This window comes from Polypterus senegalus, chromosome 12 (genome assembly GCF_016835505.1).
Source record: "Polypterus senegalus isolate Bchr_013 chromosome 12, ASM1683550v1, whole genome shotgun sequence".
Taxonomy (NCBI): Eukaryota; Metazoa; Chordata; class Cladistia; order Polypteriformes; family Polypteridae; genus Polypterus; species Polypterus senegalus.
In genome coordinates, this window is record NC_053165.1 from 53,707,045 (window position 1) to 53,733,157 (window position 26,113).

The 26,113-nt window shown below is 39.5% G+C and overlaps 1 protein-coding gene across 1 annotated transcript in view; it reads left to right on the plus strand.

Annotated features, from left to right (window-relative positions):
* The window catches only part of srrm4 (serine/arginine repetitive matrix 4), a 162,749-nt gene that overhangs the window by 118,897 nt on the left and 17,739 nt on the right, over window positions 1–26,113 (plus strand). Inside the window, exons 3-8 of the mRNA XM_039771315.1 lie at window positions 3,961–4,044; window positions 5,160–5,231; window positions 8,781–8,807; window positions 8,917–8,967; window positions 9,920–10,006; window positions 14,063–14,213. Coding sequence (XP_039627249.1) covers window positions 3,961–4,044; window positions 5,160–5,231; window positions 8,781–8,807; window positions 8,917–8,967; window positions 9,920–10,006; window positions 14,063–14,213 — 472 coding nt within the window. The remainder of the gene's footprint in view (window positions 1–3,960; window positions 4,045–5,159; window positions 5,232–8,780; window positions 8,808–8,916; window positions 8,968–9,919; window positions 10,007–14,062; window positions 14,214–26,113) is intronic.

The following is a 26,113-nucleotide window of genomic DNA, read 5'->3' on the forward strand; positions in this document are numbered from 1 at the left end:
GCATTAAATGGTTAAACTCCTTCTTGATGTAATTTAGCCATTGGAAAGGCTCCATATGTTTAGTAGCTGTGCAGAATTACTGTTCAAGACACCTAAAATTCTATCTCTCTTAATACTATACATACTACTAATCACAGCTTCATTATCAAATAGATTAATCTGTATATGTTGTAAGGGACAGCTGGCAGCCTTAGCCAGCTGGAATGCCCATTAGCCAGAAGAACAGGGGGAGAGAGCAAACACAGGGCATAGTCTCTGCCGGAGCAGTAGATGGTAACCCCCTGGGTTGCAGTGGTGCCTCAGATTCCCACAGGGCAGCATGGGACATGGAGTTCTTCGAGTCAGTTCTTTTGGATCAGTGGGGAATGCCAGGGTATGCTGCAAGGACTGGGGAACCCTATTTCATGTGGTTTCTGTCTCACCCAGAAGTGTTTTTGGACCATGTGTACAAAAGACTTCCACTACCAGGTGGAAGATTAAAGGAGCTGCCTGCCTCAGATTGCCAAGTCAGAGACAGGTCGGGTGGAAGTTGGACGGAGCTTGTAAGGAGGAACAGAGGAGGCAGTGGAAAAGTGACCGAGTCAGAGTCGGGAGGCATTGGGCAACAGTCTTGGAGGAGGAAGGAGGATTGTGCTTGGTGCGTTTTTTTTATTCATGTAAAGAAGGTTTTGGGGTTCAATAAAACCCTTTATTGGAGCATAAGTGTGCCTGGGGAGTTAGTGTCTGTGGTTTAGGGCTTAGTGCTGCCTCATTCTGGTTACAACATGAAGAGGCTTCCGGAAGAAACCAGGAAGCGTGGAGCCAACCTAGACTGACAAATACATATACTATATATGAATGTAATACTCCAATCTTCACCCTGTCAAGTAAGCGAACCAGCTGACATCCTAGGTTCAAGCCCCATAAGCGTTGAAGGGCAAGTTAGCACTGAAAGTGTCACTGGGTGGTGCGGAGAGAGGAGTAACGATTGGGAAAACGGTGTGGAGTGAGTGGTCACGGCTGAATAATGCAGGCAGGACCGGAAACTTTATATATCACTCTCTCTCTATATATATATATATTGTCACACACGTGCGCATGGGAGGCAGCTAAAGGGCTTGAGTGAAGGCAGTTCGGAGGCATGCCGGGGTGTGGCAGAGTGCACTGACTCTTTTTCTCCCTTGCCTGTAGACCATCCCCGGGGGATTTCACCTGGATCACCTGACATCACTTCCGGGACTGAGCCAATGGAAGTCGGCCACACCAGCTCCAGTCCCTCTGATGTCACCTCCGCTACGAGCCAATGGTGGAAGACCACGTGCCGGATCCATACGACCTCACTTCCTGTCTCCCCCTTTAAAACCTGCCCCTTTTCCTTTGTTTCTTTAGTCTTGTTTTGGACTCGGTTGTGTGCACTTCAGTGCTCTGTATTTTACTGAAAGAAAACGACTTTTGCAGCCAGGATACCACAATATACGGGTGGCTGCCCCAACTCTTTATCTGTCAATGTCTCGTTCTTGTGACAATATATATTGTGGAACGAGCCCCGTACACAGATAGGCAGACATGTTGTAAATCACCACCACAAGTATATTTACAGACTACTATTTACAAGTTAAATGCAACACAATCCCAAACTCCCCCAAAGTCCAGGCCTCACACTCTTGCCTTGTCTCTTCAGGCCGCCTCCATTCCTCGCTTTCCAGCTTCGTCCTTCTTCCACCCGACTTAAGCCTTGAATGAAGGGAGGCGGCCCCTTTTATAAGCACCCGGATGTGCTCCAGGTGTGTTCCGGCAATCTCCCACCGACACGCCCCAGTGTGGCGGAAGTGCCGGCTGCATCCCCGGAAGCACTCCAGGTGTCCCTGCTCGTCTTCCCCCGAGCAATTCCGGGTGTGGCGGAAGTGCTGAGGTCCAGGGTCCCCAAGGCATTGGGGCGCCCCCTGGCGGTGACCACCAAAGTCACCAGGGTGGTCGCCCCCACTTGGTCTCCTCTAGTCTCTCGCCAGACATCTGCAACTATATATATATATATATATATATATATATATATATATATATATATATATATATATATTGTGGTGGTCGGCAGCCGCGACGCTTGGAAGGACCAGTAGATGGACTGTCCCTCCCTCGGACCACAAGAGGGCAGCCACCTTGGTTGGTATGGGGGCCACGGGAATTGAGCATGGAAGCTCAACCCAAAAGGGGCCCGTGGCCACTGCCAGGGGGCGCCTGGATGATTAAGGAGCTCTGGACGCCAGCATTTCTGTCACACCCAGAGGTGCTGGCGGAAGGAATACCAGGGACACCCGGACTGCTTCTGGTATGGCGGAACTGCTGCAGGAAGTTAATCAAAGAGCACCTGGAGCACCTGGGTGGGAATAAAAGAGGCTGCCTCCATCCAGTCATCAGCTGGAGTTGGGAGGAAGAGGACAGAGCTCGGAGGAGAGGAGTGGAGGCAGTGAAGAAAGGACTGTTGGAAGGCCTGAACTTAAAGAGGGTGATTGGTGCAGGGGCACATTGCTTATACAGGACACTTGTAAATAGCTGTAAATAAACTTGTGTGTTGAAACCATCAGTGTCTGCCTGTCTGTGTCCGGGGCTGGACTTCCACATTATATATTGTAACAAAAGGCACTATATTGTGCCCGACCCGACACAGATTTGACGCGGGAGGCACGTATAAAATAAAGAATTTTTTTATTTCTGTTCAGCTGGAGGGCATGTCTTCCCTGTAATACCCCCAGCCACAACAGTCTCAAGCACAAAACTATACCACCAAAACACTCTCTTCTTCCACCACCTCTCCTCACCAAGCTTAGTTCACCTCATTCTGACTCGGATGATTGCCAACATCCAGCTGCACTTCCAGGTGTGATGAAACCAGTGCCCAAAAAGGGCCAGCTGCTCCTGCTGCAGCACCCCCTGTGGAGAACTCCATCCCCTATAGAGCACTGTGGGAAGCTGAGGCACCGCTTCAACCCAGGGGGGCAGCCATCCAGCATCCAGGGTGAGGTATTGCATTGTCCAGGGCTGCTCCCCGTGAACATGTAGTGAAAGGGCAGCCCTACCGGGTCCGCCACAATATATATATATATATATATATATATATATATATATATATAGAGAGAGAGAGAGAGAGAGAGTATATATGCACATTGTGTGTATATATGTGTGTTTATAATACACAATTTTTAATAAATTCACTGTACTATCTACAGTATATGCAAGTATGATTTTTGTAGAACTCTAAAGAACAAGAAAAACAATCAAGTCCTTGTTTATTAAAGAGAATTTGGCAAATTCTACCAAAAAAAGCCTCATGTTTGTAATCCACCTTTATCAAATGGATACATGGCTATGTATGCGTGTGTCCATCTGGTTACTATGTCTTGGTCTTTCCAGAAGATGGCACATCACAATTATTAACATTGCTTTTACGAGTCCATTACAAATGGCATATAACAGGCATATATGCATTGCAATTGTCATTCCAACAAATGCCACATCACAAACCTTTGTATTAAAGTATATTATTACCACAAATCTGTTGGAATGGCAATTGCAATGCATTTTATTACTACATACATTGATACAGGCAATGCAATAGATGATGTACTACAAGTGTTAAAACCTGAGGTCTGCATTTTTTACTTTCCAAGCCCCAGCATTGCATGTGTCATACATTAACAACATTCCTGTTTTTACTTTTGCAAAAGAGTGTGTCTGTCCAACCTATTAAGGTAAATAAAGTACCAGAAGTACGGCAGAGGTAGCATTCCTTTGCTGTACCTCTGTGCGCTACACAAACCCTGTGATCTTTCATCTCATCCACTTTTATTGTTCTAATAGACATAGCATAGCTTTTGTTTTTCACTTCATTGAGTTTTAAGAGCTGTTCTTTGGTATTATTTTTTTAAGTCTGTTGCATTCCATCACTAATAAAGGTTATTGCTTTTTTTTTTCTTCTCAAACTAGCCCTTCCTTTGATAAGGATCTTTCACCTCCTCCTGCACATAAGAGAAAAAAAAAGAAGAAGTCTGAACGCAAGAGAAGAAGGAGGTCAGCATTTTTTTTGTGTGTGATGTTAGTTTGGATTCATCAATGACTAGGGGGCAACTTCTTGTCCTGGAATTTTCCCCTATAGTAAACCCTCACTGTTCATCTCCAGTAAACCTCCAGTCTGAGATCATTTGATATTTTTATCCATGTATTATACATGTGTTGCGCCATGATTCACCCTTTCACTGCAGCCAATAGCTAGAGCCTACATGCTGTATTCATCACACTTAACTCACTGAACTGTTGGTACAGTTGCTAGCTTAGAATAGTCACATAGTTCATAGGTGTAAAAATAAAACCATTCTCTTCCAGATGTATTAGCCCATTAGTTGTACTGCTAGCCTCAAGCATGTCCATCTCCTCAAAGACAGTATTCAGCCTTGAGCTGATGTCTTCATATTCACACCGACCTACTCAAGTCAATGTTATTGTCCTGTTACATATAGTACAACAAAATGTAATAAATACAATGTAATAAATACAATGAAGGATTACTTGCATGTCTTCTCAGAACAGCTAATGGTAACACAATACAAAAGAAATTAAAAAGGATACATGGCGTGCAACATGTGTGTATGTGTATATACAGTGTTTATATATATATATATATATATATATATATATATATATATATATATATATATATATATATATGCACACACATGTGTACACTGAACCACAGTATGTGATCTGTTCTGATATTTTGCCTTTATTGTAAATATAAACTAAATAAGATTGCAGGAGGATTTATTTGTGAACTTTATAACATCTCTGTGATATCAACATTAAAATATAAAATGCTAAATAAAGGAGGAAAGTGTGCTTGTATAGCAAGAAGTTACTATGTATCACCTGTTCCAGAACATTTTGCAATGAGCAGATTTTCAGTTTTACAATTGCTAGATTTAAAATAAGATCATTAGGTGGAATGGAGGGTACTGAGCCACAGTAGGTTATCTGTTTTCATACTATTTTGCTTTTATCGTACATATAGACTAAAGAAATGATTGTAGGAGGTGTTATTTGTGAGCTACATTGACTACTTTTGCTTTAGACAATCTCTACCTATGTATTTATTTAGTGTTTTCCATTTGTCTCTCCTATTTTATTATTAGCTCTCCATCTTACAGTCCATCGCCTTTAAGGAAAAAGAAAAAGAAGAGTTCAAAAAAAAGAAAAAGGAACAGGTAAGCTAATGATTTTAATATTGTTCTGTGCATCAGTAACACATTTTGATACTTTCACTAGATGGCAAAGTTTTTAATTGATTGTTCTTCCTTTTTACCGTCGTATATTTTGCATGTAGTCATTTATTTTATATAAAGTGTTCATTTTAATTAAAGCACTTTTTTTTACATATTGCACATATAATTATATAAGATATGCATTTTACACAAGGACAGATGAAAATGTTTTATAAAATAAATCAACACAGTAGCAGTGCTGGAGCCTTACATCTGAACCTTTTTTCATCACAGACCTACTCCTTTTCCATACACTTATAATTCTCAAATCTAACATTTGGATACCTGCAAAAATATAAATACATCTTGGCCAAGCATTAAGTCACAGTGTATAGACACTGTTGTTTTTTTTTTTATTTATGGTCACTGGCAAAGCAATAGTCCCTAACAGCATCTTCAATAGGTTCGTACAATTGATTTTCTGAAAGACAAAGGGTTAGTGTTAGGGTGTGAGACAAGGATAGTATTGTGTGGCAGATGTTCAAATATCTGAACATAACTCAGATGCAGTGTTTCAAAGGTGCAGGTAGAAATTTGGAAACACCTCCCACTGAGAGGACAACTCTGCATAAAGTTGTACCGCAGCCCATCTTATACTGGGATGTCGTATTTTAAAAGAGTGGGTCAGTGTCTATGAGGAGGCTCCAAGCCCACCACCTATCCCTTTCAGTTTACACTGGGACCCCTAGTGTTACAGCATTAAGTTAGCTAGTAAATCTGAACAGCTGCAGTGTGGGTGTGTACAGATAAGTTGAACTGGCAGCCATGACGGCTCATTATGAGTATGGCGTGTGATGAACTGGTCCTCTATTCTGGTGAGCCACCACCTTGTACCCAGTGCCGATAACAGGCTCTGACTCACCTCAATGTCTAATGGATGAATTGGAGTCCTAAAAATAGGGACTAGTTTTGCATTTACAGTTTAAAAACACAAACTCTGTTACACTCCTCATGCCTAATTGGTTGGACACATTGTGAGATTTGCTTGAATTGCCCTCATAAATATTTTATGCATTATGGAGTTTACAAATAAAATAATCTTTATGATCTTTTATAAAGATATATTCATACAGTGAAGTATTGACTATATAAATGCCATAGTTTTTTTTCTTTTAACACAAAACCCTTTTACTGACTACTACCAGAAGTCTTAACAAAATTTATTGGCCAATCTTTGTACTTTATGACAACTTTAATAGATATTATAATCACAGATATAGCGGGTTGGATAATGGATGGATGATTGTGTTTTGAAATCATTAATTTTGTGCAGTAGCTGGCAAAATTAAACAAAATTAAAATGACAGTAATGGTTATTATTATTATGCTTTAGAGTGCAATGAAAATATGCAGTTTTTGCAGAAAAACAGTATCAAAAGTGTAAGAGTGCAATACAGGGTACAATAGTATAGCCTAGCTTTCGACATTTTAACAAATCAGAAAAATATCATTATTAAATACTTTTCACAATCATAAAATGCTTAGAAAATGCAGCAATGGTAATATTTCATAGACAAAGGAACAAAACCATTTAATAATTGCAGATGGGGGGTAGACATCCTAAACTCCAAACACATCTTCCACAAACAGGAGTTCCAGGACTAAAAAGATTATATTTTTCATAAATACCTTTTCCAGGCTTTTTCTTCACCACACAAAACTCCTCTTTCTTCCTTCAAAATTCTAATGCACTACAACTTCTTGCCCAGTTCTGTCTCACCTGGCTGAGTCAGAAGAGCTTCTTTTCAAGCTGATCCTGGGAGTACTTCTTGTACAGATATGTACAGCAGATACATCTATTGATGCTCATGAGCACATCATCAATGATGTTAAATGGTACCATCATTTTTTTCACCCTTAGACACCCTCACCCAGGTGACCCAACCATGTCCCCAACCCCCATAGACTCTTCTCCTGATCCAGAACCATCTCAAGGCCCTATCTGCTGCCTCTGTGATGTTCTTGATGGCTCTTCACCTCCTCTCTCCGGTGATGCCTAGAATAATGAAGGCTCTATAGATTGAGTGCTGAGTAAAGCTCATGCAGCCAACCTCGATGGGCATACACCTGATCTCCCAGCCTTGCCTATGGCAGTCCAGCACAAGATCTTTTTACTTGGCCCTCTTCCTCTCTTGGGCCTCCAATGGGACTGTCAGCTTCAAAAACCAATATTTTTAGTTGTTTCTGAGATGAGCAGGATGTCTAGTCTTATGGAAGCAGAGGGAACATGCTCGAGTCCACAGAGAGCTACCAATCCTAAACAGTTGCCCAGACTACCTCTGGCTTCCTGATTCTTACTCACGGATACTTTCCAGCCTTCACAAAGTTTCACATAAATTTCTGTGTGGTTAGAGAAGTTTTTGTCTGCTGTTAATTCCCCTGCATATAGCTTTTGCAAGGGGTTTCAATTCCTGAATATGGCACCATGTGTACCAGCCTTGCCCTAAAGCTTTTAGGCAGAAGCTCAAGATGTGCTCCAGTGTCCCTCTGCTAGGGCATTGTGAACAAACTGAACACTCCGCTTTGACCCACCTAAAGGGATTAGATGAACTGGCCAAGATGTCATACACTGCCTGCACCAACTTGCATGAGTCTGTCCACGCCACCTTCTGGCCCACAGCCTGCTCCACACCAACAACTGTATAGAACCTCTTTTCCTCTACTGCAACTCTTAATTCTTCCTGCACCATTTTGTGCCTCTTTCCCCTTTTGTTGACTCAAACCGGGATGAGGTGAACAGTTATTCCAAGACCAGTTCCACCCCCATGTCACTACTTCCACCAGGACACTTAGAGCATAGCCGAGCTCTGCTTGCAGAAAGGTCTCCTTGGTTTCCCTATTCCAAGTTCCTTGGTCTCAGTGTTGATTAAAACTCTAGCCTCCAGGAAGCACTTCAAGGTCAGACAGAAACATCTACAGGATAGGGGAGCCTATGTTTTAATGGCACCCAAGGACCTCAACAAAACTGCATCTCCCATAAATGATTTGCTTGCCCAAAGGGAACTCGAACAGAAAGATGCTGCAACTAAATGCACTGGGAAAATTCCTGGCCCCAAGAGGCTGTCTCCCACTGCCCATCAGTTATAATGGCCTGTCAGCTGGGTAAGGGGTAACCCACCATCCTGCCTGGAAGGCATGCCTCCTCTGACATAATATATACATTTGACAATATAATGATATAAAAATGAGAGAATTCATGAATAGTAGTCAGTTACAGCACTGTGCCAATACATTCCTAATGCTTTTATTGAAATTACAGCCATCCTTTACAAGCACAGTATGGGTTTACAGAGCTTTCATCTTCATACATTTCTCCTGCAGTTTAAATGTGCCTGTTTCACACAGTGAATATTCCCATAAGGTACCAAATTAGGGTAATTCACAGAAAAGAAAAAAACTTAGTTGTAATGCTAAATGCTAAAGCAAACTGTAATTCTTGCTAGGTAATATGTCATTTTTGTAACTCAAGAAAATATTTTTCTCTTACTGCAGGTTGGCCTCAAAAAAGAGAAGACACAGGTGAGTACCAACAGAGCAATTCTTGCCTTTCTTTTTATGGATTTGCAATTTTGCACTTCAAATAACTTAAGAATGATTGTTAAAAAGCCATATTGTTTCTTTTATTTAGTTCTACGAGTCCTAAAAGTAAAAGGAAAAGTGAAAGAAAACACAGAAAAAGGTAGGAAATACTGCTGCTTAGTGTACAATTTCAGGCAGAAACCTGTCACACGGTGTCCATGTCACCTGATCTTACTACATCAGAGGGAAGGAGTGGAAGCTGAAACATTCTGTCACCATAAGACTACATTATCTTAAGTTAGTCATCTTTAGCCTGAACAAGGCCATCTTTACAAATGCAAGCCCCATGAAGCTCCTTTGGTTCGTTAATAACTAACGTGTCTGCATTCAAATCAATGTTGTTTTTTTTTAAAGCTCTAGGTGGCTTTATTTCTAAATTCAAAATGATTGTGACACACAGGAAATTCTTTAGACAGGCAGTGTGGCATAGTGGTTTATGTTTGGGACTTTAAACCCTGAGGTGGTGGGTTCAGATTTATCCGCAAGTCACTCACCTATCTGTCCTCAAATTGCAAAGCACAAAAGAAATGTAATCAGTTGTATCTCAGACGCTATAAGCCGGCTTGGATAAAGGCATCAGCCAAATAAGTAAATAATAACAGCCTACCTATCCACAGTGACCAGACCACTATTGGTGTGAATTGTATTTATATAGTACTTTAATGGCCAGAAATATAGCGGCAACAGAAGACTTTCAGACATTCTTGGAATTGGTGTACCTTTTGAATTTTGTCTTCACCTCAGATGTGCAGAAGACAAGACAGTCCACTCCATTTCTGCAGCCTACAAGAAGAGACATTGTACTGTCAGTTTATTCCCCTAAAGACAATCTTCTTGTGAGAAAGCCCAGACTGAGTGAACTGTGATCAAATAAATGTGTAAAGTGCTCCTGGTTATATATGTGTATATATATATAGTGCTCATGGTTATATATGTGTATATACAGAGAGAGAGAGAGAGAGAGAGAGAGATGTTCTTCATTTTTATTTTTTTTTTTGCTTTAAGATTTGCTGCACTCATGTTCTTCTGATTCCCTGTCTTCTTCATGCTAGGTCTCGAGGCCGGCCAAGCCGGAGGCATCGCTGCCAGGGCTCTGATTCAGAGAGTCCTACCTATCGTTCGCTGAGCAATGACAGCAGGTAGGCAGACTCCTTGCACTTTCTTTATCTTGTCACTTGTGCTACAGTTTTTCTCATGGAAAAAATTCCCTTCATCTTGAGTTTAGAAAGTGTGGCTTACAGCTCCCTTATAGCTCCAAGAGTAAGCAAGCTCCCAAATTCTAAATGCATCTGACGGGAAACATTCCATCAGCTCCTGACCAATAACACTGATTCTCATTCTGAACAGTCCTCTCTTTAATTGCAATCCTTTTGTGTTTAAAATCTCTTTATTCAAGGTTGTGTCATTATGTCATTGGATCCCACACTGTTACGTATTCAGGAAAGATGTTTAGCACTAATTTTAGCACCTAAAGCCGTGTGTAGTCTCTTATCTCTCGTTTATAAAAAAGCAAGATTTAAATAAAAATTTAGTCCATGAAGAAAATTATTTAAATTTCTTTCTATTCTAATTATAATTTAGGTAGAATTAGCTAAATTATATTACTAGTTGCACTCCTCATTTAGATTTTTAAATGGTTAAAATCTAAGTAATCAACATGGACTTCTGCATTAACATCTGCAGTGCACCATCTATTGGAATGTATTTTATAATGCATGTAGTAAAGTCATGTAGGCCTATGGCGCATGAGCAACATGTGAGACTGAGCAATAACAGGCTCTTAGATGGCCGTGGCCTCACACTACACCAAATGGATCAACATATGTCTACCTGGTACTGAATGTTGTGGGTAAGCTGTTGATCTCCATTAGCGGTGGGGACTGGGGCTTGAATTTTTTCCCCATGAATGTGGAATTCCCAGTAAGTGCATGTCATAAACTCACAATGATTAAGTCTCTGCCCTTTGTATACATTACTTACCGCTAGTACCGACTGGATGGTTTACTGATCTCCTTGGAGCAGACCCACTGCGGTCGCTTGCGGCCTTTGGCAGAGTGCCGAGAAGACAATTGAATTTAACCAGAGAGGAAGTAAAAACCGTTAACAAGATTTCCATAAATGAACCTGCAAAAGGATCTTTACTGAGTGTCAAGGGATGGAAGAAGAGGGCTGGTTTGTCCACCTATCTCTATCTCTCCCAAGTTAGCGTCTTGTGGGAACCTAACCCCATCTTTATTGTAGGATTAATGCTTCAGTATGTTTGTTTCGTATTCATGATGTTTTTCAGGAGCATAACCCTTGCATGTAACAACATTTTGATGTATATTATATTACATGAATGTTTCAATGAGTAGTCCTGCTGCCACACAAATACAGCATCCTGCGTTTGTGCCCTTTGCTTGGCCTTTGTCTATAAGTTGTCTGCACAGTCGCCATGCGTCTGAGTTTTTCCTCCCATATCCTTAAAGACACCTGTGTCCTGCTAATTGGCAGCTCCAGACTGGCCCTTTGTGTGCAGAATTATGCTTGAGTGAGCTCCATAATGGACTGCTGTTATGTTTAGAGTTGTTTGCTGCCTTTCACCCAATGTTGCTGGGACAGGCTTATTGGCCATATCAGACTATGAATTGGAATAACCACATATTGTGAATGATAATGTATATTATAGTTGCTAGATTAGACACATGGTATCTGTGACACTGTACTAGATAAGTGGGTTGAAAGATGGACAGATATATTATAATGTGGCTCCAGGCCCTTCATTACTGAGCTGGATAAAGCAAATCCTATAATGGATGGATTAATATAATATTATAGCGCATAATATGGATTAAGATTATTGGGGAATGTCATTTTTCATTGCAATGTATTATGTATCTGTCAATGCATTTTCAGTCCCTGCTTATTCCAAGTATGAGAGTCTCATAGGACTACAAATCCACCCAGGCACAAGATAGAGACCAAAATTAGACAGGCATCATTCCATCATAGAGCACGGTCACCCATTGTAGGTTAGTTTAGAACTATTGATTATCCTCACAAACACTTGTCCAGGCTGTGGGAGGAAAACCACCTAATACACCATAAATAACCCACAAAGGCAATGTTTTGGTCAATAAATTTATAATGGATGCACATGTGCCATTGATCCTTCTTTCTAGATCTGGGTTATATTATATTAGCCGAAGTACCCATTGTTGCTAAGTTGAATAAATGAAAAAACTTTGTTTTGAAAATTCAACATGGCTAAAGATAACCCACGATGAGACAAAAGACATACTCTTAGACAAAAATCGTAACCCAGCCAGACAACCAAACTGTTATACAGATTAATTGATTAGAAAACACTATATGTACCTGTGGTCTCTGAGAACACACTGTAGCCAGTAGAAAACTTTGTGTGTGCTAAGGATGATTTCCTCCATCTGTCATAATTAGGGTGCACATGCATTGATTTGATATTTCTTAACATCTTGAATGCTGCTTTTTAGGTGTTTCTTCATTGCCTTTTTGAGAGCCGACATAGCCACCACTTCCTGCATTGCTAAGCATGTGGCCTCTGGGATTGTGACCACTGGTTATCAGCATTACAGGATAAAAGTTTGGCTGGGGATTTATTTTGTTATCCAATCTGCAAAGACAAACATCTGAAAAGACAAAAAAAATTTAAATATTGGGAAATAAGCATCAGTAGGCTTTGCACCCTAGGTACCAAGTTATCCGAACTATTCTGTAACATTTCAGTAATTATTTACTGCTCTGATGCTAATCTTTCTGATCATAAAATAGGCCATTACAATTGCAGTTGACAAGAAGAATTCCTAATTAACTGCAGAATTACAGTATTTGAGGGTTCCTCTGGAGTGCTTCTTTCTCTTGCACAACTCTAAAATGTTGAGATCTTTTGAAAACCTGGGGGAAGGCACAAAGCTGTACTTAAAAAAATGTTTCATTATAGTGCTAGTTGTGAGTTTTGTTTGGTGTGACCTCTTACTTGTTTTTTTGACTTCCATTCTTGTCTCTCATTAGGAATTGGTAGCTAGGCTTATTTTTAGTTGTTTTGGTTTAATTTTGTATGTGCTTCACCTGGTTTAGCTCAGTTAAATCATCACCTGTTCATTTCTTGGCAGGACATAATCAGCCATAAAGCACTCCTGCTTCCTGATGGGAATTGTAGTCCCTATGTTTGCACTAGTTTTTGGGTCCTCCCACTCCCCTTATAACCCCTGTCCCTGACATACAGTATAAGCCTGTATTTTAAGTCAGACCGACAGCAAGCAACATACAAAATCCCGTGAAAACCATTTAAGCCATTTTTGCAGCATTAGTGAACAGACAGGCATCCAAACAGAAACAACTTACAATTTTATTTATATAGATTATATTGCCCCACCAAACCTAAACTTGATTAAGAGATTTTTACAATGTATCTATTGAAAAACATACTATAAAATAATATAACGTAACATTCTCAAACAAGCATAATCCAATTAAGGTTCATGGGGCACTGGAGCCTACCCTCATAGCAAAGGGCACAAACCAACCCTTTAGAGGCCACCAAATACATTGCATGTGTTTATTCACTGGGGCTACCAAAATCTTTAGAAATGTGGCAGGAAACCCCCTCAGATATGGAGAGTTCATTTACAAACATCACATGGAAAATGAGCAGACATGGGATTCAAATCCAGCATGCTGGATCCAGGAGGCAGCAGTGCTAACCATTGCACTTATGTATATTATATTAGGAGAGTTGGCCCTGTGATGGACAATGACCCTGTCCAAGCTTGAATTCTTCTATCAAGTGGAATAAGCCGATTCAGCACAACAATAAATAATTGCATTTAAATAAAGTGACGTGGAGGTGCAATACTTTACATTGCTGCCTCTCAGGATTTGAAAGACCTGGGCTGAGCTTTCTGCCCATTTGCCGTTTGCGTGTGTTTTCACTATGCAGTCGGATAAAGATATGTTTGTTAGGTTGACTCATGATGTAGTTTTTGTGGGCCCTGTTATGGGCTGGTGTCCCATCCAAGATCAGTGGATTTTAAAGGCAGGACTCACGCTTAATGGTTTCCAGTACCCAAGAGAACCCAAGCGTACCCCTATATAATGCCGTATTACACAATGAACTAAAAACTAGCAATGGTTACAGTATGTCAGCAACCAGTGCATCATTTTGTTTTCTCTTCAAGACATAGGTACCACTCGCCAGAAGAAGTGTCTGAACGGACTCCATCAAAGACACAAAATGCAGAAGATCGTGTGGATTTCAGTTCCAAAAAGAACAACTCTGCATGGAGCAAAGCACTTCCAAGTTTCCACCCAGCCTCACCTATCAAAATAGTAAGTGTCATCCAGGTTATTGTTTCATTGTTATGCTGCAGGTGCTCAGGTCATGTAAAATTCTTTAGTCAATAAAGCTGTTTTATGGCTGAGAAACCCCAACCACCAGCTAACCCAAACCCCCCCAGCCCCCCTTTTCCAAACCGACATTTTCTCGATGGCCTGCCCCCAAGATATATTGCTGCTCTTCTGATTGCGCACCACAACAGCATTCAGAAGAAAAACACCAAAATCTAATGGGTCATTTAATTTCAGATCATAAAGCATTTCTGTCCTATAAGTAGGTGCATTTAAATTGATTTTTCTCTGCACTTGAAGCCGACAAAGCTTCAGCTGCATTTTGCAATTTTCTTTTAAAGCAGCAGATGGCTTTATCTCTCTCTTTTTTTAAGCATTGGGCTAGTTTTAGTGACAAGGCCTTATCGTTTATCATTTGCTGAGAAAACGAGCAGAGAATATATTACAAATCTACAGAGGCAGGAGCTGCACGCAGACGTGTCAGCGGTGAATGAGGCAGCGAAAACTTATACTCTTAAGTGCTTTCTTTTATGTAATCATGTCACTGTTCTTGGCTTTATTGAAGAAATCATCACAGGGTGTAGAAATAAGCATCATGCTCCTAAAATCTACCATCTTCTGCCCCGGTTCAAATTAAAAGTGTCCAATTTCCAGCTGGCCATTGTGTTTTACATGACCTATCCTTTTATGCCTTTTTATATACTAATGAATCTGTTCTTAATGCATATTCACAAAGAAGAATGTGAAGTGCACCTGGTTTGATTACAAATAATAACAAAACCAGTAAATGTGCATGCTTTGTATAAGTGAACGTGAAATTGCATATTCATGTGAACAGAGAAGAGTTAACAAGCTTATGGACTGAAGCCCTCATTATTATACAAAGCACTCATCATGAAAAATGGAGCATAGCACACAAGACATTAGGGTAGAAATAAAAAAAAATGTTTGAAATAACTACTCGACAAAGTGATGCAGTGCCGAGTGTCTGATCATTTCTTACAGCAGATATGCAATTATGCACCTACAGTCTATAGATTTTTTCTCTTTTATAATTTAGGCATATAGATAAAAAAAAGACCTGCTCCACGCTTCTTTACTAATTGCATACCATTTTCATATTAGTGCCTTTTTAAACACAAGACAAATTTCCTATTGTGCAGTCGTACATGCAAGGCTACCTCATAAATGTTGTTTGCTTATCTCTGACAGCCAAAATAAGGTGTTTGATTTTGAAATATGACATTTCAAGGAAAGGAGAGGACGACTCACTTATTTAAAGTGGTGTAAATAAATAATAATGCACTTAAAAAAAAATCATTAACATAAATAAATGGCACAAAAAAGATATAAAACAAGAAGAGGAACCCTGGCTGAAACATGAAATTGCGCTCTGATTCTTTTTAATCCAATAAAGTCTTGTAAAGTAGTAGTTTTTGAAATTAGCCATGGCTATTCTTGCATAGTTTCTGAAGTCGCATTCACTCCTCCACTTTTCATGATCCTTTTCCAAAGTTGTGTGGTGTGTCTCTCTCCATGATACCCCCTTATCTTCTGCGAGGCTCTATTTATCTAATGCCTCCGGAGCCTCTGTCAGTCTAATTGAACCTTATAAAGTGTAAAGCGAATGTTCCAGGGGCTCATGGAATACAAAGCTCAGCGTACCTTTGTGACTTTTCGCTGTCAGTCACTCACCCAGTCCTGTCTATCTTCAGGGTGATATGCTGCCTACTACAATACAGTTTACTTCTATGACCACGTGCGTTTTGATCCTCAGTGTAAAGGACTATCCTGAAACAAGAACTTCGATTTAGTTCAATAAACAAAAGAAAATCAGGTTGACCGATATGACCTCTTATTTAGTCATACAACAGATAGTTTTCAAAACATTCATGTCCTATAAAGGTAATTAACACTCTGATATTGACTATGACTGAGAAGAAATTGGCAATTTGACTAAATAATACCCCAAACTATTTAGTGTTGAGCTGGATTTTAAGAATCCCTCATGGTGCTTAAGTTTATTAAAGGTCTTTTATTAACTGTGAAGTGAGAATTGTTAGAAAAACAAATTATCATTTAATTATCACGTTTCTACCATTTAAGATCTTTGCAGCCCATACTGCATGTTGCAGCCAAGATTTCAAAATGCAGAATATTTCTGTCAAATGGAAATCACACTGGTCTAAACTATTGGCTTAAATTCTGATCTTGCACAAAGCATGATCTTTGGGGGTCAAGATTATGGAAAGCTTTGTGGTGGCTCTGAGGCTAGAGATGCGCTGGCAATCGGAAGGTTGCCAGTTCAAATTCCATAAACTCTCTTGAATCTACTCTGTTGGGCCCTTGAGCAAGGACCTAAACCGGTAATTGATTCATCCTGGACATGGCGTTAAACTGCATCTAGCCCTGCAAGCAGGTCCTCCAACCTACAGGGAAAATTCGGGGGATTGGTACTCCAGCCACCGTTAAAAAATAAATAAACATTGCACTGTTCCAGTGTGGTGCTGGTTCGTTGTATGGTGGGTGCGGCAACATGCTATTAGCACATGCTCCCAACCTCTCCCTTCTCTCTCTCTAGAGGTATGCTTGGTAAAATGCTCAATATTCACCTTATACATCATCATATACATGTTAAATGCTTATTGTTTTTCAAATTGCTGAATGTTTGATGTTGCTCAAGCACTTTGCCTAACAAAGCAAGTCGGAGTTTGATTCTCAGCCCCATCACTGCCTCTGTAGAATTTGTAGCATTGAATTTCTCTGGGTATTTCAGTTTTCTTCTCACATATCAACAGTTTAATTTTTAGGTTGACTGCTAATTCTAAATTGATGTTGTTGTGCCCTAAGATGGACTGGCACCTGCCTTATACCCGGTTCAGGACAGGCTCAGATTAAGCTGGGTTTTTTAAAGCTTTCAAACTATAGTTAGGTGAAGCAAATTTATAGAAGCATGGTGCCAATGACCTGCTTCTTCTTCATAATGATGGTAAATGCACAGAATCAAAGTGACTGCAGGATAACCTGCTAAGCACCACAGCCAGTATTATTGGTTGACATGTGAAATAAAAAGTGCAATAACGTATAGATGTTGTAGCTGTTACACCCAACTGGCCACCTCCACACTCGGAATAAGACCAAGGAGGCTAAATATACAAAGAGATCATAAAGGTACAAATAAACAGTAGTAAAGGAAAATCCCTCTCACCACTCATTGCATACATGCATACAGGCTTTGAATGGTTTTTACCATTTTTGTGGGGTGGTCTTGCCAATGGATGGGTTTGTTTAAATCCCTAAGCTTAGAGTAGGACTTGCCTTCTCCATTCTCTCTAGCTTTAGACTCTGTGCTGCCACCTATCAAACATTTTTAGCTTTACAATGTTTTACTGTGTGTCTGTGTAGAGATACAGACATCCTTGCCACCTGCTGGATCATCTGCCCACTAGACATCTGAGGATACATCATGTGCTTCCATCATCCTTCTTAGCAGTAATATTAATCTGGGCCACCGTGGCTTACTGGGTGTATCGTCCACTATTGGCACATGACCACCAGTGATGGCACAAAGAGTTGGTCTTTCTTTCAAGTGGAGCTCTTGAATGGAATGTTGTCACCCTGGTGGTGCATTTACAAATCTTGAGGTCTTGACATTGGTTTTTAATGGCCTTTGTTTTCAGCCTTTCATGGTACAACATATTAAGATATGCCTCTCTCACACGTTTGAATACATGATTAAGATATTGTGCTATGAAAGTCGTGCTATGTTACTTTAATGCACTAAATATTTTTATGTTCCACACACATTTTGGCCAGTCTCTACACAAACTATGTATGTTTAATCATGCTGCAGGTGATTAACTCCTCAATTACAGTGAATCTTGAAAAATCTATTGCTGAATAATAGTGACTACAGACTTGCATGCCTCAGAGTCACAGCAAAGAGGTTTGATTCTTATGTGAGTTCCCATTATCTGACATGCTTACCTGTAAGTGGAGTACAACATGTATAATGCATTTTTAACCATAAAAAATGGTTACAGTATGTGAACATCATTTAAGTCATTACGTTCTCAGGACATATGCATTGTAATTAGTCATAAACATTAGTTTACTGTGGTAGTAAACCATACTTGGTCAGGTGCCAGTCTAACACTGGTCCTCACTCATTCACACATGCAGTTAATCTCATGGATCCAGTTTTGAATTGGAAGTTTGAAAATCCTACATGTTACTTATGCTTGTATGGAATTCAGTCCCTCAGCCAGCACTCCTGTGATGGTTTTGTGTCTTGCTTATGACACTCTGGTATGTAACCCAGCAGACTTTAAGATTATTATTAATTTTGTCACTGCAGTGGTAGGTCTCTCCAGTTTGTATCCCACATTTGAATGACCTGTGATAATAGCATTAAATATTTAACACACTGAAAACCTCATATGCATAACATGACTGTCATACATCCTGACTTTAATGTGTATCTTTAGAACATTACAGCATGTGCTTATCTTTCGAGACATTTATGACTCAGACTGAACTCTTAACAAATAATCGCCTAATCACAGAAAAGAAGGAGAAATGAGACTGCACAGTCGGTCCTGGACACTGGTGGCAATGTGCATGGAGTACACAGAATGTAAACAGTCAATTCCAGTCTTACAAATTTCAAATTGAGAGCAGCACAAGTGTGTGAACTCATCACAGACAGCTAACTGAACCTGACATTGTAGGTGACTGGCAAAATAAATAAATGAGTACAGCATTTAGGCAGCGATGCCTCATGAAAGGCGAAGGAGCTTCCAGACTTGCATTCCCAACTTTGGCTATTCAGATTAACTTAATATGCATATGATATTTACAGTATATGAATTAAGAATTTTTTTCTTTTCAAAATTTTTTCACTAAATGTAACAAAGTGGTGTTTCTCATCTGTTTTGCTGTTGCAATCCTCATTTTCCCATTTAGGTGTCTTTGCGACCCACAAACACAGGAGGGATTCCCTCTGGCAAATTGAACACGAACGTTAGAATGGGACAGGAATCAAGTGTGATCATTGTATCAGCGTTCTGTCGTAACCCACTAGCAATATAAACATCAAGAGCTTCCAATCCACGGGTGGCAGTGGTTGACTAACACTGTATTAAAGCACATTTAGGTGGCAATTCAGTATATTTGTTTAATGCTGAAGTTACTTTTTTTTAGAATTGCATCCTCAAAGTATGTGCTGTCACAGCTTCGGTCTTCTGCCAGTACTGGAGGAGATGCAATGATTCTGTGCATATTCAAAGAGAAAGTAAGCAGAGTATGAAAGCTATGTGTAGTGCATTTGCTTCCAAAAGACTTGTGCCCGTCTAACACACTGACATTGAGCATCACGAGCAGCACCTTCTTCAAATCCCACTTTATTAACTGTAGAACTCTGCTGTAGAGCTACAGTGTATCTTTGTGTTCAGGGATCAGAAGACAAACAACCATGTAAATCTGAGGCTGCTGTGAACTGCAAGGAATGCAATAAAAAACCACTGATATAGATCCTGACCGTTGATCTGGGTGAAGACCACCAGCTTTAGGAACATTAGCTCTGCCCTTTACTGTGAACTTACACGACAATGACATACGTTTGATGTTGTACTGCGGGGTCCGCTGACTAATATTGAGATGTGTATTCCTATTAGATGCACAGCAACATTCACAAATGACAAGCATTTCATTTTTTGAGTTTAGCTATTTTAACATCAGTATACTTGAATGTTTAGACGGCTGTTTCTTCTGAATTGTTTAGCAGGCATCACATTATCTTTCCTGTAATATGCAGAAGAAAATGTGTCAGTATTTTATTCATGCTTTTTGATTTTAATGTTATGATTTTTAAGAGTGCTCCTTCCCATCAACAAAACCTCATAAACAGCACTAATAAATCTTGTCATGTTCAATACTGGAGCCAGTGTATTATATTTTATCCATTTTTATTACTTTTGAGATTGACTTTTATATTGTATTCACCTTTCAGCCAATTTATTATATTTAAATCAAATTATTTCATTTAGTTGCCTGGTTAAATTCAAGACGTGAGATATTATATGACACTAGCTTTATAAAATTCAGTCACACGCTTAGAGTTTATACTATTTGCACTATTTGTGTTTTATTCACCCTTGGCCCTGTCCTGGATTATTGGATTATGGCGATGTATGTTTTTTTCACTTTGTGTGTTTTATCCCATTTAATAAAATGATAGTAAAATATTACACATTTCCATGTGTTTAGCAATTATAATTCTTATAAGTTTTTTACATTTTAGGCGGTGTGGAGCCGACCCGGACACAGACAGGCGGATATGTTGTAAATCACCACCACACGTATTTATTTACAATTATTTACAATATTTATAAGTCACTAAGACACAGTCCCGTGCACAAACCCCCTACACACACAGTCCTGGCCACACAATGCCTTTCTTCGGGCCGCCTCCACACTCTCTTCTGCCTCGTCCTGCTTCCACCTGACTCCAGCCCTGAATGAAGGGAGACGGCCCCTTTTATCCACGCCCCGGATGAGCTCCAGGTGTTTCCGACACTCCCCCGTTGGCCACGCCCCAGCGTGGCGGAAGTGCTGGCTGTTCTCCTGGCAGCTCTCCGGGTGTCCTTTTAATTCTTCCCCTCAGCACTTCCTGGTGTGGCGGATGTGCTGAGGTAACAGGTCCCCAAGGCATTGGGGCACCTCCTGGTGGTGACCACGGGCCCCTACAGGGTGGGGCTTCCATGCCCTCAACCCGTGGCCCCCAAAGCAACCAGGATGGCGGCCCCCACGTGATCCAGGGTGGGCGCAGACCCACATCCGGTCCCTCACGGCGTCCCAGCCGGGTCGTTGCCCCTGGCATCCCTGACAGCGGTTTGTAAGATTTGTTAAGCCTTCATTTCTTTCCATTTAAATATAAACCTACATTATTATAAAACTGATAATGTTACCAGGTTAGGCTTCATTTTCAGTGGATAAGTAGTTTTAGAGAAAGTGTTCTGCTGACATATTAAACAATTTCATCCATCCATTCATCCATTTGCGTAACCTGTTTAATGCAATATTAGCGCAGAAGGGAGCTCAAGTCTGTCATCCCACAGCGAGTGTCCACCTTACTCACTCACTCATACAAGACCAGTATAAAGTTGTCAGTTAACCTAACCTGCACGTTTCTGGGATATGGGAAGTAGTTTGAAGTAACCAGAGAAAAGCTCACGGGTGAAGAGCCAATGTCCCGCAGCCATGAGAAGGCACCGCTAACCACAGCTGTATTGTTCCACATGCGGAATTCATTTTCTTCACACTGTGTGTTTTCCTGACCTTATTATATATTTAATATTGTATACTGCACTGTGTTCATGTTCTATCGTCTGCATTAAGTTTCTAAATGACTCACAACATTGAGAGATGTTCAAATCCAAGACCCTGTTCAACATCCATGTTAAGTAGTCTTCAGAAAATCTAAGTGAATGATGACCTGGCTTTTGGGATGGCCTTTGTATTTTGTTTTAGCTGTTGCATATGACCAACTGTACCCTCACAATTGGGTATTCGTAATCATAATTTACTCATATTCTTGTTAGTAAATAAAAAATGGTTAAATACATATTAGCTCCATTGTTATGTTTTATTCAGGTGTCCACATTTTATGCACAATTTTGCACTTTAGTCAAATGAGGAATCTGTGCAAACTAAAGTCACATTGTTCTTTGAAGAAAATTAGAAATCTAATAAACTGCATCCATGCATTTTAAAGTTTATTCATTTTTGTCTTTTGTCTTATCTAGTAACAATTATCTTTGGTGTGAAAGTGTCAATTGATGAAACAACAATAACCTGTTTTAATTAGTGCTGATTAAACAAAATGATTTTCTTTTTGGTTCATGCAATCCCAATTAGCTATTTTGTTTATATTTCCTTTCTAATAATGCATTCCACATGAATTAAAAAGGTGGGTACTCCTAAGTTAAATAAAAATACATTCAAGTTTAAGAGCAGTTCAGCAATAGGCAGTTGAACAATTGTCCACTGATGGTGTAAAGTGTTCCTTCTCAGGGATGTCTAAACTTTATGATAGTTTTGGAAGACATTACAATAGGAAAATCTGGACAAGTTGTTCTTGTTTTTTTTTGTTTTGTTTTTTGTTTTTTGTTTTTTTTTTTTCTCACTAGCCTACTGCCCTGCTTGATTTGTTCTGTTATAACCCACTGTCACCATCTCTGTGCTTCACTGCACTGATGGTCATGGGGTGGTAGGCACTAATACTGTATGCTAAAATGAAGTTCTGGTTGTATTTTAAATGTAAAAATTCATAAATTAATATATTTCATGTTCTAGAAACTAGTTAGCTCTTTAAAAGTGTACCATGGCTGAACTATTAATACTTTGGAGCAATCTATATTTAAGTCCAGACTTGCCGTCGCTGCTTGCTATTGTGGATTCTGAGATGAAACAGGATACTTTTGTCTTTATAGTGGAGATGTACAAAGACAAACCATTGTGCTGTTAAAGGTCTAAGGCTCTGCACAGTCAAGTATTTAATGCAGTCCGGCCAGTAGGTGGCAGTGATGCCATCCGCCATTGGCTATATTGAAAAGGATGAGTTTAGTATTTTTTAAATCAGTTATACTTCACATATGTTATAAATGAAGCTGTATATCGAAAATAGAAGAAAAAAATCTCCACTGGATTACAGTTGTGGCCAATGGGTCATCAGAATAAACATGACACAAACAACTGTTCACAGTTACCAAATGTGTCAGTTTCAGAGTGTTCTGGTTACAGAAAAGTCTTCTGTCGAAAAATTCACATTTGGAATAATTAATTTTTATCACAGATTCTTGCAAAGTAATTTTCTGACGGACGCATCCACACTCTGTTCTGTTGAGTGAAGTTTTCATGTCAACGAAAGCTGTATTCAGTGATGCTACAGAGGCTTTTCAAAACTCTGTTGAGTAGAAAAACAAAAATATAACATTAGTCTGTTTAACAAAATATTGCCTTTAGTGTAAAGTTTCCATCACCTCTACTCTAGTAATGTTGATATGCTGAAGCCCTCACTTGTAGCTAAAAAGATCAATGCTCAAACTCTAATGGTCTTTCTGGCTTCAATTACTTCTTGCAGTTTAATTTCACAAAATTGAAAATTGTCCCAATATCTGGCTGTAAATGCATGACAATCAGTAACACAAATGGCAGCCTTGCATGATAAGCAAGCTTGTTGCTAGGTACATCTATGCAGCAATGACATTAGTCTTGTTAGGCATTATTATTATAGCTTGTTCTAGCTACAAACTATACATTTGTCTCTTTCTGTCACTCCAGTTCTGAGTCTGTCTCCGTTCTTCTCTTACCTTCCATCTGTTGTAGTTTCTTATTTTTGTGCATTCTAACTAACACAGGTGAGGTTTAACAGTGAGGCTGAATGTTTTGTATATATCAAACATTTTATCAGAATATTTTGAAAATTTTAAATCTTACCTTACAAAATTCCCTTAAATTAGCTGAGTTTTTAATGCACTAATAAAATAGGATTGCAACTGCAGAATTCATGAAGTTCTCTATCAGTGACCCATCCCCTAAGGTGTGATAGCTTGCCACAAATGTATATAAAGCATTAAGTAAACAGGGTAGCCATACTTACCTAAAAGTGGTCACATCACACAAGCACAACAACACATGCCAGTGTTGATATATTGGGAACAAACGTAGCACATTTTCACAGAATCCTTGATAGGATCTTGAAAACAAAAGATTATGCTACTGCTAGGAAGTGGTACTGCCGTTGACCAGACAAAATGCTCATCTTCTCAAAACCCCCTTTTAAAGAAACAAAATGCTTGAATAATATTTTCCAGAATAAGATTAAAACAGAACAGATACATATTTGGCTAAATTATTTATTAAAGCTACACAAAAAGTAAAGGAAAGCACCTATTATAACACCTAACTTTGAGAGAGATAGATAAATAGGGGAAATTTAGCTTTTTACAAACATGCCGAAAAAACGAAGCAAAAAAGCAAGACAAAAATTGAGGTCAGAAAAATAAAATGAAAGTTAGGAACCTAAGTGATAAATTTAGAAAGCAAGACATATTTGCACAAGTTTTACATTCATATGAAAAGGTTTGGGAACCCCTCTCAGCCTGCATATAATTTACTCTACTTTCAACAAAAAAGATAATAGTGGTATGTCTTTCATTTCCTAGGCGTGTTTTCTAAACAAAGATTTTTAGTGAAGCAGTATTTAGTTGTATGAAATTAAATCAAATGTGAAAAACTGGCTGTGCAAAAATTTAGGTCCCCTTGTAATTTTGCTGATTTGAATGCATGTCACTGTTCAATACTGATTACTTTCAACACCAAATTGGTTGGATGAGCTCTTTAAGCCTTAAACTTCATAGAAAGGTGTGTCCAATCATGAGAAAAGGTATTTAAGGTGGTCAATTGCAAGTTGTGCTTCACTTTGACTCTCCTCTGAAGAGTGACCGACAGCATGGGATCCTCAAAGCAACTCTCAAAAGATCTGAAAACAAAGATTGTTCAGTATCCTGGTTTAGGGGAAGGCTACAAAAAGCTACCTCAGAGGTTTAAACTGTCAGTGTCAACTGTAAGGAATGGAATCAGGAAATGGAAGGCCACAGGCACAGTTGCTGTTAAACCCAGCAGGTCTGGAAGGCCAAGAAAAATACAGGAGCGGCATATGCGCAGGATTATGAGAATGGTTACGGACAACCCACTGATCACCTCCAAAGACCTGCAAGAACATCTTGCTGCAGATGGTGTATCTGTACATCGTTCTACAATTCAGAGCAATTTGCACAAGGAACATCTGTATGGCAGGGTGATGAGAAAGAAGCCCTTTCTGCACTCACACCACAAACAGAGTCGCTTGTTGCATGCAAATGCTCATTTAGACAAACCAGATTCATTTTGGAAAAAAGTGCTTTGGGCTGATGAGACAAAAATCGATTTACTTGGTCATAACAAAAATCGCTTTGCATGAAGAAGGGCAAGAAGAACACCACATTCCAAGAAAAACACCTGCTACCTACTGTCAAATTTGGTGGAGGTTCCATCATGCTGTGGGGCTGTGTGGCTAGTTCAGGGACTGGGACCCTTGTTAAAGTCGAGGGTCAGATGAATTCAACCCAATATTAACAAATTCTTTAGGATAATGTTCAAGTATCAGTTACAAAGTTGAAATTATGCAGGGATTGGATATTTCAACAAGACAATGACCCAAAACACAGTTTGAAATCTACAAAGGCATTCATGCAGAGGGAGAAGTACAATGTTCTGGAAAGGCCATCACAGTACCCTGACTTGAATATCATCGAAAATCTAAGGGATGATTTGAAGCAGGCTGTCCATGCTTTGCAGCCATCAAATTTAACTGAACTAGAGAGATTTTGTATGGAAGAATGGTCAAAAATACCTCCATCCAGAATCCAGACACTCATCAAAGGCTATAGGAGGCGTCAGGAGGCTGTTATGTTTGCAAAAGGAGGCTCAACTAAGTATTGATGTCATATCTCTGTTGGGGTGCACAAATTTATGCACGGGTCTAATGTTGTTATGATGCATATTTGATATTTTCTTGTAATCCAATAAACTTAACGTCACTGCTGAAATACTACTGTTTCCATAAGGCATGTCATGTATTAAAAGGAAGTTGTTACTTTGAAAGCTCAGCCAATGATAAACAAAAATCCAAAGAATTCAGAGGGATTCCCAAACTTTTTTATATCACAGTATATATGTATGTGTATATGTATATATATATATATTGTGACAGTAATACAACACAGACATCATAAAGATTTGGGGCAGTCACCTGTATATTGTTTTCCCGCCTGCAAAAG